At 45.9% G+C, this 18,848-nt stretch overlaps 1 protein-coding gene across 5 annotated transcripts in view; it reads right to left on the bottom strand.

Moving 5' to 3' along the window:
- Positions 1-3,273: 3,273 nt before the first annotated feature.
- The window catches only part of Mrps35 (mitochondrial ribosomal protein S35), a 28,179-nt gene continuing 12,604 nt past the window's right edge, over positions 3,274-18,848 (bottom strand). For 2 of the 5 annotated variants that reach the window (XM_006507037.3, XM_006507035.4), the window contains exons 5-8: positions 18,189-18,328; positions 13,929-14,038; positions 12,688-12,757; positions 3,277-3,626 (exon numbers count right to left, since the gene is read on the bottom strand). In XM_006507037.3, coding sequence (XP_006507100.1) covers positions 3,357-3,626; positions 12,688-12,757; positions 13,929-14,038; positions 18,189-18,328 — 590 coding nt within the window. In that variant the 3' untranslated portion in view covers positions 3,277-3,356. Of the gene's footprint in view, positions 3,627-8,448; positions 8,693-12,687; positions 12,758-13,928; positions 14,039-18,188; positions 18,329-18,848 lie in introns of all 5 variants that reach the window. The other 3 variants (XR_869605.3, NM_145573.2, XM_017321561.2) reach the window with 3 other exon arrangements.

Here is an 18,848-nt window from a genome sequence, read left to right as displayed (position 1 = left end):
CCAAAAAGCTGTTGCCTGACCTCCACCCAGATACCAACAAGCTCCCACATACGAACATACACAAGCACACACACACACATATGCACCCAAACACACACATACACATGTACACATGCAAGCACACTAACACATATATACACATATGCAGGCATGTACATGCACACATGCACAAGGAAGTAGAGTATCAACAAAGTAAAAAAACGTTTAAAAACATACTTTGACTTGCTCATGATTCAAAATATTAGGCTTCATAAACTTTGTCAATTTCTTTCCTAATACATTATAAAGTTCTACATCAACTGTAGGAAGAATATCCAGCTTTAAATGAGCATAAACTTTATTCATGTGTGTGTGTGTGTGTGTGTGTGTATACATGCATAATAGCACTGCTGGGATTCTTGCCCCCTAAAATTGTATTTAAACAAGTCATTCATGACATTGTATCTACAGATAAATCTGTATTCAAATAGAATAGTCTTTCAAGAGTTACAAGGGGGGGGGAGAGTATGGGGGACTTTTGGGATAGCATTGGAAATGTAAATGAGGAAAATACCTAATAAAAAATATTAAAAAAGAAAAAAATGAAATAAAAAAAAGAGTTATTTACATTTGTTGCTGTTTTGAGAGGATAACCTGGACTCCTGATCTACCAAGTGTTGAGCCTCAGGCATGTGTGAACATGCCCAGCTCCGGATTTAGTTTCAATTTGTATGAATTGCTTAGGGATTTTCCAACACAGTGGAGGTTCAAAGAGAGAGCTGTTCCTTCTGGGAAACTGGCTTGTTCCTTGAAGAATCTCACAGAAATGACTCTGATGTGAGAAAACCCTGTTTACCTTTATAAGGAAACAAACGCATCCAAGTGTCCTTCGGCTGGGTCCTTTGCCCTTCAGGTAACTTGAGAGGCGATGCAGACCACAGTTAGTCAAGAAGCAGATACAGCAGGCTGGAGACACAGTAAGCTCTTGCCATTCGCCACTAATGACAGTGGCCTGAGTCCTCTGATCAACCTGAACTGGCCAGTTAAGGCACAGTGCCTCACTTCCCACCAAAGGTAGGTTTTGGTGTTCGCAACACCACTCCAAGGTTGGGAAATTCATTAGGATTCAGGGCTCGGTCAGTTGTCCTTCAGGGAAGGACACTGGTTAACATGGCCCAGGGGAGATTGAAGTTTGGTCCAGGACATGTTCTGAGTGCCGAGCCTCAAAGGTCCTCTCTCTCTGTGGAGTCAGGCCATAGCACTCTCCCAAGGCCACTGTGTCACAGCTACATGGAACGGTCCCACAACATCCAAGAGGTTTGTTACTTTATTTTTTGGATGAGACAGGATCTCCTGTAGCTCATGCTGGCCTTGACTTTGTACATGCTAGCATTTTAGGTGCAGGCTACCACACCTGGCTATCCAAAGCATTCACGGTTACCTAATTACAGCCATCAGCTGTATGACCCAAGCCCCGCCCTGGATCACAGTGCTGGTTCTTCTTCAGGCAAGGCCAAGTCTCCAGATCCTGCCTTAGGTAAAGATTCTCCGACAATACAAAAGCTGAGGGCAAAGGCACAGTTGAGATTTCTAACATGGCCAGGATACCCTATTCTCATCAGTACTACCCTACCAGACAGTCCTATGGAAGGAACTATACCTCATCCGGTCTGTCCCAGCACTATATACACCCAGCTTCCTTTGGCCCTGCTCTGCGCCTGCTTTCCACCACTCCACACGAGTCTTTAAAGTGCTGATATGCCATAAATAAAAATCAGGGGGCTAAACGAGATGGCTCAGTGGTTAAGAACACACACTACTGTTGCAGAGAACTTGAATTCAGTGCCAGAACCCATGTCCAGGGGCTCTGAGGTCTCTGTCCTCTCTGGTTACCTGCACCACCACCCACGCCCCGCCCCAGTCACATATACAGACATGTAATTAAAAATAAAAGGCATCCCCTCCCCTCAGCTTCTGTGTACTAGGAACAGGCATCTGTACCAGTCAGCCCCCAAAACTTCTTTAAACATGCTTTTGATGTTTAAATGACAGGTCATTTACATGTGTGGCTTTTCATTCACTCTATGCAATGACCCTACCTGCAGAGCCACACTTGTTGAGTGACACCCTGTCCCACACACACCTATAAGGCTCAAGGCTCTATTTTTGTCCTTTATAATCTGTCTGCCTTGGACATTACTAATTCCAAAGCCTAGTTTCATTTTCTACAAATGTCCAATTCCAGATACAATACTAGAAAATTGAAAACTGGAAATTAAAAATACTGGATTGGGGCTGGGGGAGGGGGGATGCTGCTCAATGGCAGTGTGGGCTGAGCATACATCAGGCCCTGGGTACAAAGCAACTCGTTCCACCCTGACCCGAAGTCCATCTGTTGCTACTTCCCGTCCGTCCTGGCCCGTGTCTGCTCATCCTGCACTGCTGGCTATAGGGGCAGGAGGAGCAGAGGGAGAAGGCTGTGGACAGGCCTCCACTTGTCCTTCCTACCAGCTGGGCTAGAGACAACGAGCTCTAGAGGCAGAGTGTAGTCAATCAGAGCTGAAGCAACACGACATCAAACGCAACAGGAACGCAGAGAACTTCAGACTGCAAGACAGGCAGCTATGGGTGGGTCACACAGCCAATCACCTTGTTTCCACAGGGAACCTCCAATTCCCCACTTACCAGGCCTAAATCAGGAAGTGGCCAGCACATCTGGATGCAGCTTTTGCCACGACAGCTTTCCATCCTCCAGGACTGTTCTGTTGTCTGTGCTCTCTGCCCTCACTACAGAAACCAAGTTGTTAGTACTGCGCTGTGCTGTTGAAACTAAGCCACCTGCAAAGGCCAGCTGTAAAGGGACCTGAAGAGTTTTCTGTCTGCTGCTAAGTGAAGTTTGTGAGACAGAGCACCAACGAAAGTGTGACGGATGCTAGGGTAGATGAGGAGCAAGAGCTAGCCTGGCTGCTGTCCACAAGAGTGCAGCCTCCTTGAGGCTGGCCACTGAGGGGCACGGAGGGCTTGGTCAGGCGCTGGGCTAGGTATCCTTAGAAACCAAAGTTATTGATCACAAGCAATCACTAAGCCTGGCAGTGGAGACAAGGCAGCTAATGAAACAATTATGCTCTGTAGCTGGGGGAGGTTTAAGGCGATGTGTAGAAACAGAGTCAAAACATGGCAGAACCAGAGAAACCACAGTCCCTAGCCCCCCACCCCACCCCACCGCACCCCACCCCCACCACCCCCACAGGGCACAGGAGTCTGAAAGCCGCAATGTCACCTGACGTAAGACAATAGTCTTAAGGATTCTCCCATTTATATCAAATCAGTGACTAAATACAACATAAAATTGATACAGTTGCCTTCTAGTTTGGACTTCACGCCAAATTTAACAGTCTCTTCACAGACTCCTTGTACTGAGCGAGGCTTGCCTCGTTCTCCCCCTCGTTCTTGAGACGAACGATACACTTCTGATAATCCTCGACCTCTTTGGTCCCCAGCAGCTCTTCTCTGCTCGGCGCCACACTGCTCTCCGCAGCTCTCATCTGCAGCAGGGTCTGAAGGACACTGTTCTCCGAGGAGCTCTTTGCCCACACATACTCGTCCATGTCTTCCTCGGTCTTACTGTTTTCCCAGTCTTCAGTTTTCTGAAAGGGAAAGAAAAGTTCAGAACTCTGGGAAATGTTATCAAAGACAAAGTCCCTTTGCTTGTTGATTTGGGGAAGAAAAGGCTACACTATGTTCAAGGTCCCCATCTACATTGTACCCTTAAAGCCTGCATGGCACCAAGGCCAGCCTCAAGGGTTGTTCTGCCTCCCAAACTTTACTCAACAGACAGAAAACTCCCTTGCAGGTAGCTATTCCGTAAGCTACCAGAGGGGCCCCTCAAGTAAGCATTTGCCCTGCTCTTGTGCTGGAGCACAGACGGAGGAGACAGGCCTGCAGGACCCGAACTGTAACACAATGACATCTTAACGCTAGACAAGGTACTATGCTGCCATCTGGCCTCCAACTCTCTACATAGATAGCTGCAGATGGCCATGAACTTCTGACCATCCTGTTTCTACCTCCCAGGGGTTAAGATTGCAGGTGTTTGATGCCGCTCATTGTTATCTCGATTTTAATGTTAAAAATAATGAATCGATGAAAGTATTATCTAACATGCTTATGGAATGACTGGGAAGATAACGTGCCATGACACGTAAACCAGGAAGTGGGGGCATATCTGAATGCACACAGGACCTGGATACACACGCAGTTGTTTGCTACTGGAAGTCATGAATGGGGTGGTGTGTCTAGACACACATGCAGCTGCTGTCTGTCCTGTTTTCTCTTTATTCTTACGTTCTATTCTTATAACAGAAATGAGTTTTTACTAGTGCTGGTGTTCTGTTGTACACTGCAGTGCACACCAACCCAACTGGAAATGCTGCTTATAAACGGCACCAAGAAGCTACCACAGCACAGGTGTGGTTGTACACAGCTTTAATCCCCACACTCAGGAGGTGACACAGGCCAGACAAGGCTTCACAGCGAGACAGCCTTGTCTAAAAACAACAGAAGCTCCTCCCTCCAGACTCGGGATACAAGAGGATACAAAGGCAGTACTATTTTTTATGAAATACATCACTTTAGAACATTCTTTATTTAAGAAGCACAAATACAGAGCTTATAAGAGCTCCTCCCTGCCTTTTTTTAAAGTAGAAGCAAATCTCACTGTCTGTTCCTTCCTTATTCTTTCTCTGCGGCCTTGAACTTGCAAACCTGTCTCAGGTGCCCAAATGCTGGGATATAAGACTGTGCTGTCCACCTAGCTACAACTGCTAAAACAAGATGTGGCAGTGTCACAGCAAGTGCAATAGAAGGTACACACAGCCCCACCCCAGTAGGTAAGACGCAGGTTACAGACTCCATGAGGACATGAATGTGAACCCCTGGCTGCAAGAACATGGAAGAGGTCCTTCTAAACACTGCTCACCACCATCCTCCTTAGACCGTCTTTGGATTCTGTACGTTACAAGAGTGGAACCTGCTTTATTCAAGGGACCCTGACACTGAGCTATGAGACAGGGCTTGCAAGTCAGACCAGAATTAGGAAAGCTACATAGAGAGCTGTCTTTAGTTCTGGGCTACTAAAGGGACCAGGCTTCTAACAAGCTTAGTGAAATTCCTATAATCTCATAGAACTGAGTAGACGAAAACACCCTCTCCAGGCTTGCTTGGATCATGAATCTGTAAGGTGCTCCACATTACCAACTAAACCTCTTATTTCTGAAGGAGCAAGCAGCCAGCCTTTCCAAATGGGAAGTTGCTGAGTCTGGCATTGTCTTCATGGGAATGGAATGACACGGCTCCCACCCTGGGACAGGGTCAATGGGGCATAGACCTTCATGAATGTCAATGGCTGCTGTGGGGTATGGTTTGTTTGTATAGTAGCGTACATACTTTTATGTACCTTCTTTGAGGAATGTCTCCCTTGGTAACATTAATGACTCCATGATAATCAGAGACAGCATGAGTCTGGGGAGCAAAGGTGTGGCTAATGTCTCAGCAAAAATGGTAAACACTGCGACCTAAGGTGTGGCTAATGTCTCAGCAAAAATGGGAAACACCGAGACCTTCAGGGCAGCCCTTAATGCTGCAGAAAGGAACTCTAAAAATCTAAGTTCAAAAATATATAATTTCTCAACTATGCAAAAATATAAGGATACAATATGAATTATATAAGGAGCTTCTTAGATCTAAAGGAACAGCGGCAGCTGCACCATAAGACAGCTTGTCAGAAAAATACAAAGACAGGCAGAGACAAATGCAGATTCCTGAGTTCAGGGTCGACCTGCAACAGAGCATGTTTAGGCCCAGGTATGGTAGAAATGGTAATTTCAGGGTGGGGTCCCACCCAGCTAGCTTATCATCTGTGTTTAACAGAAGCAGGCAGATCTCTGAATTCTTTTGCAATGTTTAAAAAAATGTGCTTGCCTCATAGGATAATCAAAAGGGAACCTGGAGTAAATGACTGGGTTGGTATATAAAATAAAAGACTGGGCTTATGATTAGCAAGAGATGAGCTATCCAGAGAATTTTTTAGAATAGCAATAAAGAACTGCATGGAGAACTGTCTCTAGAGAGAGCAAGAGCTGTCTGGAGATCTCCAGAAAAAGCAGAACAGGATGAAAGTAGTCTGGAAAGCTGTCTAGAGCAGGACCTAGGCTACCAGCTTAGGCCCACGATTTAACTTTAAGTTGTTTGTTTTTGCTGCTCCCACACACCCCTCCTCTCTAAGCCGAGGCTGGTCCTTGGCAAGTCACCCAAACCTGAAATGCTGGGATTAGAAAAAGAGACAAACAGAGGTAAACTAAATCATGAAAACTGCAGCCCAGCGCGAACCAACTCCATCAATAGGACAAGCCCAGGATGCTGCCGATCAGGGGAGAAAGGAAATCCCTTCTGACAGACACCGTCAACTGGAGCTGCCATGGGCTTATGGGAAATCCAACTTGAGAGGTGTAGCAGTTGTGCAGTTCAAGCCTGCAATCGACTCCAAAATCTATAGATTGTGAGTGGACGGCCAAGACCGAGGCAGGCCTGGGCTCACAGACAGTCCTTGTCTCAAAAGGATGAGGGTGGAAAAGATAGCTCAGTGGTTAAGAGCAGATATAGCTCTTCTGGACGACCTGAGATGGTTCTCAGCACCCACACCAAGGAGCTCACGGTGCCTGGAATGGAGCTCCAGAGAACACGACACCACTTATGCGTACCATGTGCACACACCTAGACGCAGACATCCACACACAAAGAATAAATCTTTTTTAAACATGAAAGAAAAGACAATATTTGGCATGCAATAAACAAAGATGCAAATAGAAGGACAATGTAGTTAATAACTATAGGACAAGCACAGAATGGCCTTAAACTCATGGCAATCCACCTGCCTCTGTCTCCCAAGTGCTGGGTTACAAACTCAGCTGGGCCATTCAATTCATATTCATTCTAAAGGAAACCGTAGATGTTGTGTCATGTAATTGGCAGTAGCTCAGACCTTTTCCTAAACAAAACAAGGGCTATTTTTAAAGTTATAAGGCCAATGCCATTATTACTTTGGTCACATCTAAGTTCACAAAGGCCTGACCTAGGTCATTTTTTCACTCAGTCCACCATCAGAAGACGTGTTGTGTGCAGGCTCTGGTTCACAGCTGGGGACATGTCTGTCTGCGGCCTGGGGGCAGGAAGACACCATGCAGAAGCAGCAGTCGGGTGCTGGAGCTGAATGCAAGCAGAGACTTTACAATCTTAGTATCCTCTCTCTCCTGTCACTGAACAGGTGGCTAGCCCTGCAACGGTGCAACACTCAGGGCCATGCTCTCACCCTGTGAGCTAAACAAGAAGTCAGTCCAGAAAGACAAAGAGCACGGCTGCCTCCAGAGCAGCAGCCAAAGGCTCGCACAGCACAACTGGAGGCTCTGCTCCTACCTACCCAGTGCCCTGACATCCTCATCTCTGTCTTGCTTGCTTGGGGCCACCATGGACCTCGGGGTGACTTTCAACATCTTGAAGAACAGGCAAGAGGAGGGAAAAGAGGAAAAGGACAAACTCCGGGCAACAACCCACCTACTGCAAGCTGGAAGCAGATACATGCACGAGCCCCCTCCACCTTTCCAAAAGAACAATTTTGAAGTGAGATTTTCTTATTTATATAACTTAATTATGTTATAAAATTATGACTTTTAAACATTTTTGTTTAACTTTGTTGTCTTTTAGAAAATGTTCACTGTTCCACAGATGGTCTTTAAAAATAGGCGATTAACAGCCACCAAACACAGACACTATTGCACACACCAGCAAGATTTTGCTGAAGGGACCCTGATATAGCTGTCTCTTGTGAGGCTTAGCCAGTGCCTGGCAAACACAGAAGTGGATGCTCACAGTCAGCTATTGGATGGAACACAGGGCCCCCAATGGAGGAGCTAGAGAAAGTACCCAAGGAGCTGAAGGGGTCTGCAACCCTATAGGTGGAACAACAATATGGACTAACCAGTACCCCCAGAGCTCGTGTCTCTAGCTGCATTTTTAGCAGAAGATGGCCTAGTTGGCCATCATTGGGAAGAGAGGCCCTTTGGTCTTGCAAACTTTATATGCCACAGTACAGGGGAAACACCTGGCCAAGAAGTAGGAATGGGTGGGTAGGGGAGCGGGGGAGGGTGTGCGGGGGGGGGGGCGGGAGGGTATGGGGGGCTTTTGGGATAGCATTTGAAATGTAAATGAAGTAAATACCTAATAAAAAATTGGAGGAAAAAAATTAGGCGATTAGAATAAAAGGCAAGGGCCTGGGGAGGTGGCTCAGTAGCTAAGAATATTTGCAAGCATGAGAACTTGCGTTCAAATTTCCAGCACATGTAAAAACCAGACATGGCTACTTATAAGAAGCCTTAGCCCCAGTGTTGAGGGACAGCGGTGGATCCAAGAGCTCACCTCAGCCAGTCGGCCTGTCCAACCAGCAAGCTTCCTGTTCAGTCAAAAACCACGTTTCAAGGAAGCAAGCAAAAGAGAGTAATGTACACCAGACAATGTCCTCTGGCCTCTGTGTTCATGGGTGTACGTGCCTGTGTGTGCACACAGGTGCACATGAGCATCCAAGGATAGTAATCCAGAGGTGACCTCTCACACAGCTCCAGCAGCGTATAATTCATACACATCCTCACAGAAAAGAGAGTTACTAGAAAGAAAGGAAGAGAATCAGCTGTAATTCCACCAACACTGGAGAGATGGCTCAGGGTTAAGAGAGCTGCTGCTTCAGAGAACCCAAGTTCAACTCCCAGCCTAACATCATCCAGATCAAAATCACCCCAGGGGATCCAATTCTCTATGGGCACCTGCACTCATGTACAGACACACACACATGTACAGACTCATACATACATACACACAGACACACATACACAGACAGACACACCCACACACACCTCCTTCTTCCTGCCTGACCACAACATCAGAAGTATCAACTTTCCATTCCACGTGATCCTGTTCTCCTTCCCAGTTGGCTCCATCATCCACTTATTCATTCAATACATTTTATGACCCAGCTGCTGTGCCAGGCACCGTGCCCTCCTGGAGCCTCAGCCCAACAGGAGGCCTGATGCTGACCTGGCACCAGCGCAGAAGACTGGGATCCCAGTGGAGAATGGACTCATAAAGGTCCCAACGAGCAGAGCTTGGCAGTCAAGGGAGAGAGAGCAGGGCAGGGAGGACGGCCCAGCACGGACACAGCCAAAGGGCAACCGAGAGAGGACTCTCCACACCAGGCACTATTTTAAGTTCCGATACTATTAACTCACTGACCTCTCTCACACAGCCCTGTGAGTTACACCTATTATCTGTTTTACAGACCAGGAAACTCAAGCCCAGAGCAATTAAACAATTTGCCCCAAACCGCAATGGGCCTTGGTGGTGGAACAACATGTTCTAAGGAACACAGAGACCTGGTAAGAAGAATCACGGAGCAAAAGGATAACCTCGTATCCTTCTCCTTCGGAAGCACAGATTTAATACGAGAACATGGAGCTGGTTAATGTGAGGGTCAGCACACTGCAGGAACTGATGCAGGAACTGCGCTCTATACACAGATCTGCCACCTCCTACCACTCTCTGTATTTACAACTCTCTGTGACTAGGGCATGAATCACAGTAATATTCCACCATTTATGATTACAAGGACACCGTTGTCCTACATGAGGGAAAACAGTTTAATCATTAAAAAAAAAAAAAACCCAGGCTGGCAGGCTGGCTCAGGAGGAGAAGGCTCTTGCTCCCAAGCCAAGCCTGATGATCCGAGTTTGATCCCAGGGACCCATTTAGAAGGAAAAACCTGACTCCCACAGATGTCCTTTGATCCACAGGGCACTCAATATATGTGTGTCTCTTCTCCCAAATACACACAAAACAAACATGCAATTCATATAGATATAAAACAGTTTATTTGAAAAAATGTCTTAATAAAGTAACAATAACAACAAAACACCCTGCCAATTATTTCAACTGCCAAGACTAAATTTTAACTGCGTATGTCCAAGAGTTCAACTCAATTTGGACCAGTTTTAAAAGCAATTCACTGAGTGTTGTGTGCCAGATACTGTACAGATGTTGGGGTGACAGAGAGGAGTGAGGTACTGTCTTGTCCTTGCAGTGAGGCAGGTGTGTGCACAGGCACTTAGCATGAATGTAGCAATGTTACCTAAGGAAGGAAAGAGGATGGCAGGAAGCATTCGGGAGTGATGCCACTCACACACATCTGGAAGGCTGGTCAGCAGGGAAGGACGTGTGCAAAGCCATGATGCACGGGGAGTGCAGTGGCTTCACACGCTGCTAACGGGGGCACTGCCATAAAGGTTACACCACAGAGCCAGACTTGAGAAAGCCATGGGAAACCCAATGATGGGGGGGGGGGCGCGACCACCTTGTTTCAGGGGAAGGATAAAGAAAGATCTACAGGGGGCGGAGCAGCAGAAATAAGAGGGAAACAGCTCAATAATTTCATCAGAGCAGGAAGATTGGGTGATGTACTGGATTTAGGCAGAAGAGAACGGATTCAGTCTCAAGTGTTTTATTTTAGCCTCTGTCAAGTTAAATGTGTAGGCTGTACACAGGAATTTGCCATAAAAGTACTTGAAATTCTAAGAAAAAAAAATCTCACTGTAGTATTTTTAACAAAAATAATGGACCATTACTGAAAGCCCATTATTTGGTAGAAATTACAAAAAAAAAAAAAAAAATCTCTGTTCCACCCAAAATCTTAGAAAGCCTAATGTCTGCATATATGGCTTTTGAAGATTAAAACAATGACCCATGCAGAAAGTCACAGAGCCCAGGTGTGGTGGTTTGTATATCCTTGGCTCAGGGAGTGGCATTATTAGGAGGGGCAGCCTTGCTGGAGTAGGTGTGGGCTTTACAATTCTCATCCTAGCTGCCTAGAAGTTAGTTTTCTGCTAGCTGCCTTCAGAACAAGAGGTGGAACTCTCAGCTCCTCCAGCCCCATGTATGGCTGGACGCTGCCCTGCTCCCACCTTGATGATGATGGACTGAATCTCTGAACCTGTAAGCCAACTCCAATTTAATGTCATCCTTGTAAGAGCTGCCTTGGTCATGGTTTCTGTTCAGAGCAGTAAAACCCAAACTAAAACACCAGGCCAGCATGGCTGCACAGGCTGAAGGCTGATTCATAGCACAAGCTGAAACACTAACCCAGAGTTTAGCATGTCTGAAGACGCTAGCACATATTTGTCTCTTATTACTGTCAGCACTCAAAGAATGTTCTTGGAAGCACTGGCCTCCCGTCCAGCCGCGCTTTGTGGAATGACTGACACGGCTGCAGTTACTTGTTTTGACTACTACACAAAAACACCCTTACATGAAGGTCTAGGTAAACACTTTTCCAGAAGGAAACTCCGTAGAAATGCTAAAAAGCCAAGGGACATTCACGTGTGAGCACTAAGTGTTCAGAGACCAGGCTACTGAGAATAAAGCAGGCGATGGGGAAGGGCTCTAATTGCTGGTCAAACACCAGGCGGCAACACCAGTTTCAAGTTTAAACTCCAAGTTGGTGAAGGAAAAAAAGAACTCAATTCAATAAAGCCCAGTGCTGTCGTAGCAAAGCTCATGTTCCTGCAGAGCTCCTCGGCTCCTCTCATCTCACAGCGTCCCCACGGGTGGGGCTTTAATGTGGGAATTCCTTAATTACAGCTGTTTAAGACAGTTACACGAGGCTACTTACTCTGGTATCAAGGTAATTAGTATGAAAGATGGAAGACTTTTTCATGAATCCAGAATACCGGCTTGTCACGTCACAGAACCACAGAAAGGCTCTGGTGAGCAAACTCTCACTCGGTGTATTTGTGCCTGTCTCTTCCTTTGGGGGTATTCCCTTTCCAGGCAGCTGGCAAATAAGAGACTCTGAACTGGCTGGATTTTACTGCTTGTTATTAACTCTTTTGAACAGTAGCTATGCTCAAGCGTGTTCTTGGCTCACAGCCAACGACAATTCTCAATCAATTGACAGGAAAGAGATTAATTGCTGCCAATTAATCCAAACAAACCAGGATACAAACAAACACGGAGGATTCATGGCAGTGAGGATCTTGAAAAGAAAACGAGTGGACACTGTGCTTTGCCATTTACTAACCTTGAAATAAAGCTTTACTTTACTTTCACCTGCCAGCCACGTATTAAACCTGATCACTGTTAGTAACAGTGAAAATGCCAGTCTGGAAACAGCTGCATGTGTTTCCCCATCAGGCCCTGGGGCTGCCGCAATACACAGGTGCATGTGTTTACCCATCAGTCCCTGGGGCTGCCGCAATACAAAGCTGCATGTGTTTACCCATCAGTCCCTGGGACTGCCGCAATACACAGGGAGATGCTTCGTCCCTGGGCCTCACGTGGTCCAACACAGAACCACACCCACTGAGGAGCCAGCCTCCTAGGCATGACTCCATTCGGAAGCACTCGTCCTGTGAGCATCAGGATGGCTTCTCACCATTGCTTCCACTGCTGTACCTAAGAGTGGGGCACGGTGCACAGGCCTCTAATGCCAGCACTCGGGACACTGTCCTATTGTCCTGGGATAGGACAAATGAACTACCTCACTGCCTTCACACATTTCATACACACTTCCAGTACATCACACACATCCTGGCCACACACCACATACATACTTACCCAAGATTCGTGGTACAGGACTGTGAGAAGATACACTGCATAGTCACAGTTCTGCCGCTTCAAAGGGCATCTATAAGGAGAAGAGCAGAAGGCAACGTCTCAGCATACAGATAATTCACGAGACGTTCTAAAGGTCACTGCAGCATTCTCTGTTCTGTGCTACACAGGATAGTCGGGGCTTGGTGCTTCACCTAGGAGGCACAGGAAGCTTGATCTCTCTGAGCTTGAGGCCATCCTGGTCTACATAGTGAGTTCCAGGCTAGGCAGGACAACATAATATGACCCTGTCTTGATGAGAAAGAAAGGGGGGAGGGGCAGAGAGATAGAAAGTGAGAATATTCAAGATATTAAATACTGCTATTATTTCTATCTTTGCTCTAATCGTTAATGAGTTTATTTGTGTACTACCCTTTAAGCTACTTTAAACATGACGATGTCCAAACTTTTCTTTACCATCTCAGTGCTTAGTTAGAGTCAAGTGAATGGCACAAACTCGATAATGAGTCCCTTTAAAAAGTAGGGCAAATGAGGATGGAGAGAGGCTCAGCAGGTCAGAGCTGGTGGCCATGCAGAGGATCTGGGTTCAGGTCCCAGCACCCAGATGGTTCACAGCCATCTGTAACGTTAGCTCCAGGGGATCTGATGCCCTCTTCTGATCCCCCAGACACTGTATGCACATTCTACACACATACATGCAGGCAAAATATTCATATACACAAAACAGAAATAAATATTTTTTTCTAAAAAGCAGATATTGATTCTTTCAAAAATGAGCTACACTGTACATCCACGGAAGCTACTTTCAAATCAAAGTAACATCCCGATATTAAGTAAAACTTCATATGAGAATGGCATGTGATACTTTTTGGGTAATAAAATAAAACACAAAAAAGTAACAAATCTCTTTAAATATAAAATAAGAGCATCATGTGGCTTATTAAAAAGTCCTTTAAGTAGTTCCTAGCATAAGCCACATAACTAGATAAATGACAGGTACTATCATGTATAGAAAAAGCAGCATTATCAGATGATACACACACACACAAAAGCACAGAAGCTCACACAGAGGCATACACACAGAGGCATGCACACAGAGGCATGCACACATACATACACATACATACACATACACACACAAACAAAAGCACAGAAGCATGCGCGCACGCGCGCACACACACGCAGAAGCACATACATGCAGGCACACAGAGAATGAAGACGAGCAGCCCGCAGGCTGCACCCACCTGTCTGTGGTGATAGTGAGCACATCGGTGGCCTTGCAGTACCGCTCTCCTACAAGCTTAATGAGTTTTTTCTTGGCATGATTGTCTAAATTCAAACTGGAAAGTTTAACCTTAAAAATACAAGAAAAATTATGTAAAAATGATGATTTGCTTCATGAAGAAAAGTATCAGTGCTATTTAAATCAACATTAAATCACTAAGATAAAGCTTCCCAAACTTCTCTGTATGGAGCTAGCAGTCCCTTGGAAAGTGGGAAAGCAAAGTGAAAAGAGTTCGGATGCTTTCAAAGTGCGAGCGCAGTACCGCCCTGCAGATCCACAGCAAGCTGTAGACAAGTGCTGAGAGAGAGGACAGCCCCACTCGCTGTCAGTACAGCTGGGCAGCAGAAGGGAGAGTCTAACAGACCAAGCACTCTAGCCACTCCACCATGAGACCAGGCGAGTGTATCACTGCAACTACTCAGAGGCTTAAGAGTCACCCCAGGCTGGGCAGTGGTGGCACACGCCTTTAATCCCAGCACTCGAAAGGCAGAGGCAGGTGGATATTTGAGTTCGAGGCCAGCCTGGTCTACAGAGTGAGTTCCAGGCAGCCAGGGCTACACAGAAAAACTCTGTCTCGAAGAAAAAGAAAAAAAAAAAGAGTCACCCTAACTTGTGAAAGCTCTAGGAGGCGGCGGGACACCACAGCAGGGAGGAGCAGCTGCAGTAACTCAGCAAGGCATCCCTCAGAAGCGGACAGTAGCCCCACCCACAGGCTGCTAACTTCTCTTGCAGGCTTACATGGCCCAAAGTACTGGCCACCAAGCCTAGAGATCAGAGTTCAATCAACAGACAAAGAGTTGCCCCTGACCACCACACAAGGGCATGGGCATACGTGTACGTAGACACACACACACACACACACACACACACACACACACACACTGGGGACTAAACTGCAGACAGGCACACACTAGCTATACTCTCTTTGCCGCTGAGCTACGTTCCAAGCTCAGAATCTTTTCTGTAAGGGGTGATTCTGTAGCTCCGCAGTGCAGTGTTTATCCAGCACATGTGCGAGACCTGGGGCACTGCAAAGAGGTAAAGGCTATTTTTATTTCTACTCGATATATTTAGGATACATCAAGTTTAATTAGGTTCCTTCTGTTTGTTGTGACACAGAGCCTAGGTACATGGTAGCTGTGAAGCAGCCCAGAATAGCCTCCAACTCGAGATTCTCACACCCTAGCCTCCTTGATACTAGGATCACACAGGCCTGTGCCACCAAGCCCATCCCTAAATTGGATTTCTTACAGTGAATTTCTCAGACCATTTGGGGATTTTCAGATGCAGTGGTGGTACATGAATCTCTAATGTACATGGCTCAGTTCTACTTTTCATGGAATTAAAATCCTCAAGACATGCACTGGGAAATACTGGACTGAATGAGAACTTTTTAGTTTTCAGAGAACTATGACAAGGGTTAAGATATTAACTAGACATAGATTTGACACTTGAATATAGTTCAATAAAATACTATCGCCCTGTTTTTTGATTACTATAATGGAATAGTTGAATAACTTTTGAATAACTTTATTCCTCTACAGTTCTGGCGTGAAAAGGGCATGCCACTGCCGTAAGAGACGGAGCCATCACACATCACAGTCGGGAAGCCCAGAGCAGCGCGGCCTTAGGCTTGCCTTGGCACAGTGTGCTCTCTAAAGAACTAAGTCAGGTCTCACAGAGCTATCGTATTCCCTTCCCAGGTGTGTACTCCACAACTTAAGAACGCTCAGGCCTTGGGTCATCACTGCCACACGGAGTATCAAGCTCTCAAAACACAACTCTTGAGGGACAGGCAGAGCCATAACCATAGCACAGCAAACATAGATTTATTCTCAGGAGAGCGTCAGGAGGAAGAAAGAGCTGAGACCTCATAATGAAGGGAAAGGCTCAATGGGAGCCTAGGATTCCTCTGGTCCTTGTCTCTCCCTTCAATAACCTTCCCTCGCTCAGGACACCACAGCTCAGTGGCTCACTTCACTCACACATTTCCTCAGATTACAGACCTCTGAGGGTGAGAACAGTGTCTATTTTGTTCTTGGCAACTGTATAGAACTTAAAAAGATTCAGTAAGTATTTGGTAAGTTAATATATAAAGCTGAAAAAGAAAGGAATAGGGTCATGGTGGGACATGTCTATCACCCAACATTTAGAAGGACCCCAAATTCAAGGACAGCTGGGGTTACACAGTCAGACTATCTCAGAAAACAATTCAGTATCACACTTGTACTCTGTGGGCACTGAGAATCTTCTGTCTTCTGGGCAGAGTATGCTTCAACAAACAGGCTATGAGCTTCACAGATAAGCAACCCACTCTATGGTAAGTCTGATTGGTGGCAATATGGAGAAATAGTTTATGAAAACAGCAAACTGTACTACTTTGTAACAATGCAAATGCATACACATGTGTCTATGTGTAGTGACAACACACAGAAAAGTGAGTGCCTTTTATACTAGGGTAATGAGAATATAGTGATTTTCCTTTTTTAAACCTCTATGAAATCCTAACATTAAACCGTGACATTTTAAATTCCGATTTGTATGCCAATATTCAAAAAGTGGAAGCAGTATTATTATTTAACAACTGTTTTAAAACTCAGTTCGCATTAATATCTTACATAAAAGAGACTTTAGCCAGACACTCTGCGTCTCTTCAGTGTCTGCGTGGCACACTCACGCCATCTGCTAGCCCATAAAGGCTACAAACTCCTCATCCTTAAGCTGGACCAACAAACACTCTGACTTCAAGGCCAAGTGCCATCAGTCTCTCTTCCAGGATACACGTTCACATGGCTGCCACTTGTAATCAAGAGACTGTGGTGAAATGAAATACTAACCACACCATACTGAGAACAGCTACGTGTGTGAATGCGTCCCCTATACGCACACAAAATGTGACAGGACTCTGCTACCACACGTAAGAGCTGAGTGAGGCTTCTAGGTTTGCTGCTTGCTCTGAAACCTCAAGTCACTTTATCTCCTGGCAGGCCTCAGCTCTTAAGACAGCGTAATTCACAGGATTTTTGCAGAAATGCACAAGATTAACAGAAGAAAGTGCCTTTAAAAGTAAAGGTCTAGACAAACAGCAAGCATCTTTAATTCCTAACTACTTTTTGATTATTGAGAAAAACATAATCTCAGAGAGGACTAAGGAGGTGGCTGCATTGAGATCCCCAGCACCCTCATAAATGTCAGAGGACTGCCTTTAACTCCAGCTCAGGCAGAGAGGGGATTCCCTGAGCAAGCTGGCTAGCTAGACTAGCTAGGCTGGCAAGCTCTGGGTTCAGATAAAAGGCCCTGCCTTGACTAATAAGGGAGAGAGTAATCCAGGATAATTCCCAGTGAAATTGTAGGGTCTCCATACATACTTACAAAGACGTGCACTCACATAAACAGGAGTCCGCAAACACACAAACAAGCATGTATACATACACACACACTACATACACACATACACCATATATATGCATACACAGACAGAAAGCATATGCATATGCACATAGCACAAACACAGAGAAACAAGAATGCATACATGTGCACATGCCACACACATACAAAGATAAATGTGACCCTCTGAATCGTACTGCTGTGGTTGGATTTCAATGTCTCCATAAGCTCATGAGTTTGAACACTTTGTCCCCAGGTGGTGACACTGTTTTGAGACATTGTAGAACCTTTGGAAAGCGGAGTCTGGCTGGACGGATTTGGGTGCAGGGAGGAGGGCCTCTAAGGTTGTAGCCTGGTTCCATTTCCAGGCCAAGCTCTCTGCTTGCGGATCCAGAGATGTGAGCAAGCTGGCCCACGCTCCTGCCATCTTGAATAGGGGCTCTCCTGCCACCATGCTTTCCCCACCATGAAACTGCCAGCACAGGTACATCTGCCCTAAGCGGCTCTGTTAGGGACTCGGTCTCCGCAATGAGAAAAGTCACCACTACACTACTGCACAGTCACCTTCACCACACTCTTTTAGTTTAATCCCTAGAATTCATGTAAAGGTGGAAGGAGAGAACTAACCCCACAGAACAAAACTAACGAGTGTTTAATAATCATTCGAGATGCTTATTCCTATTAAATACAGTCAATTGCAAGCACATAGAATATGATGATATTCCCATTAACCACAGGAGGCTGCTCAAGCAGTAAAACTGTACTTGTTTTATAATCACACACAAATGCACTTAAACTGTACCTACGGACTCAGTGTTTAAACAGCTCTTACCCTTAACGTTACGGCTCGGGCTTTGGGGTTTCGAATAGATGGTCCCGATGACACATAATCCGCTGTATCAATCTCAACTGGAAAATGCTCCTCACATTTCTCATCACTGTCGAGTGCAGCTGGCCACTCAGTGCAGAAATCTGAGAACACAAAGTTACCTCACTTACAGCTTTGTAAGTGATTCCCACTGTAACATGGCTAGCAGACAGGGTAATTATCCAAGCACTCTGGAGTCACAGAGGTGCGGGCACAGGCTCCCCTCTGCATTAACACCCATGTTGCTACTCCTCACCCATTCCTCTGTGTCCATCCTAGTCATAAAGTTTGATTAAAGAAATGACCCGAGAAGGTTAAGTTTAGAGGGGAGAATTGATGATGAGGGCTGGGGGAGAGCTGGGGGAGCTTACCATGCCATGGCCCAGTCCCCAGCACTAAAATTAAACACACTGCCTTGATGGACATGTCTGGCTCTGTAAATAGCTGCTGTTGTAACTCCCCCTCCCAACAAAAGGCTCAGAGCTCGGTGCCCAGAGTTGACTGTTTGTGAAGAGCAAAAAGTAATGCTGACTCATTCCCCGATCAACATCACTACACAAGATCAGCTGAAAGGACCGGAAATCCCTGCAGGAGCTCAAGTCCTGTCAACAGTCTTCCAGAAAC

Source organism: Mus musculus, chromosome 6 (genome assembly GCF_000001635.26).
Source record: "Mus musculus strain C57BL/6J chromosome 6, GRCm38.p6 C57BL/6J".
Taxonomy (NCBI): Eukaryota; Metazoa; Chordata; class Mammalia; order Rodentia; family Muridae; genus Mus; species Mus musculus.
The sequence above is the reverse complement of the archived record's forward strand: the minus strand, read 5'-3'. Positions and strand labels throughout refer to the sequence as shown.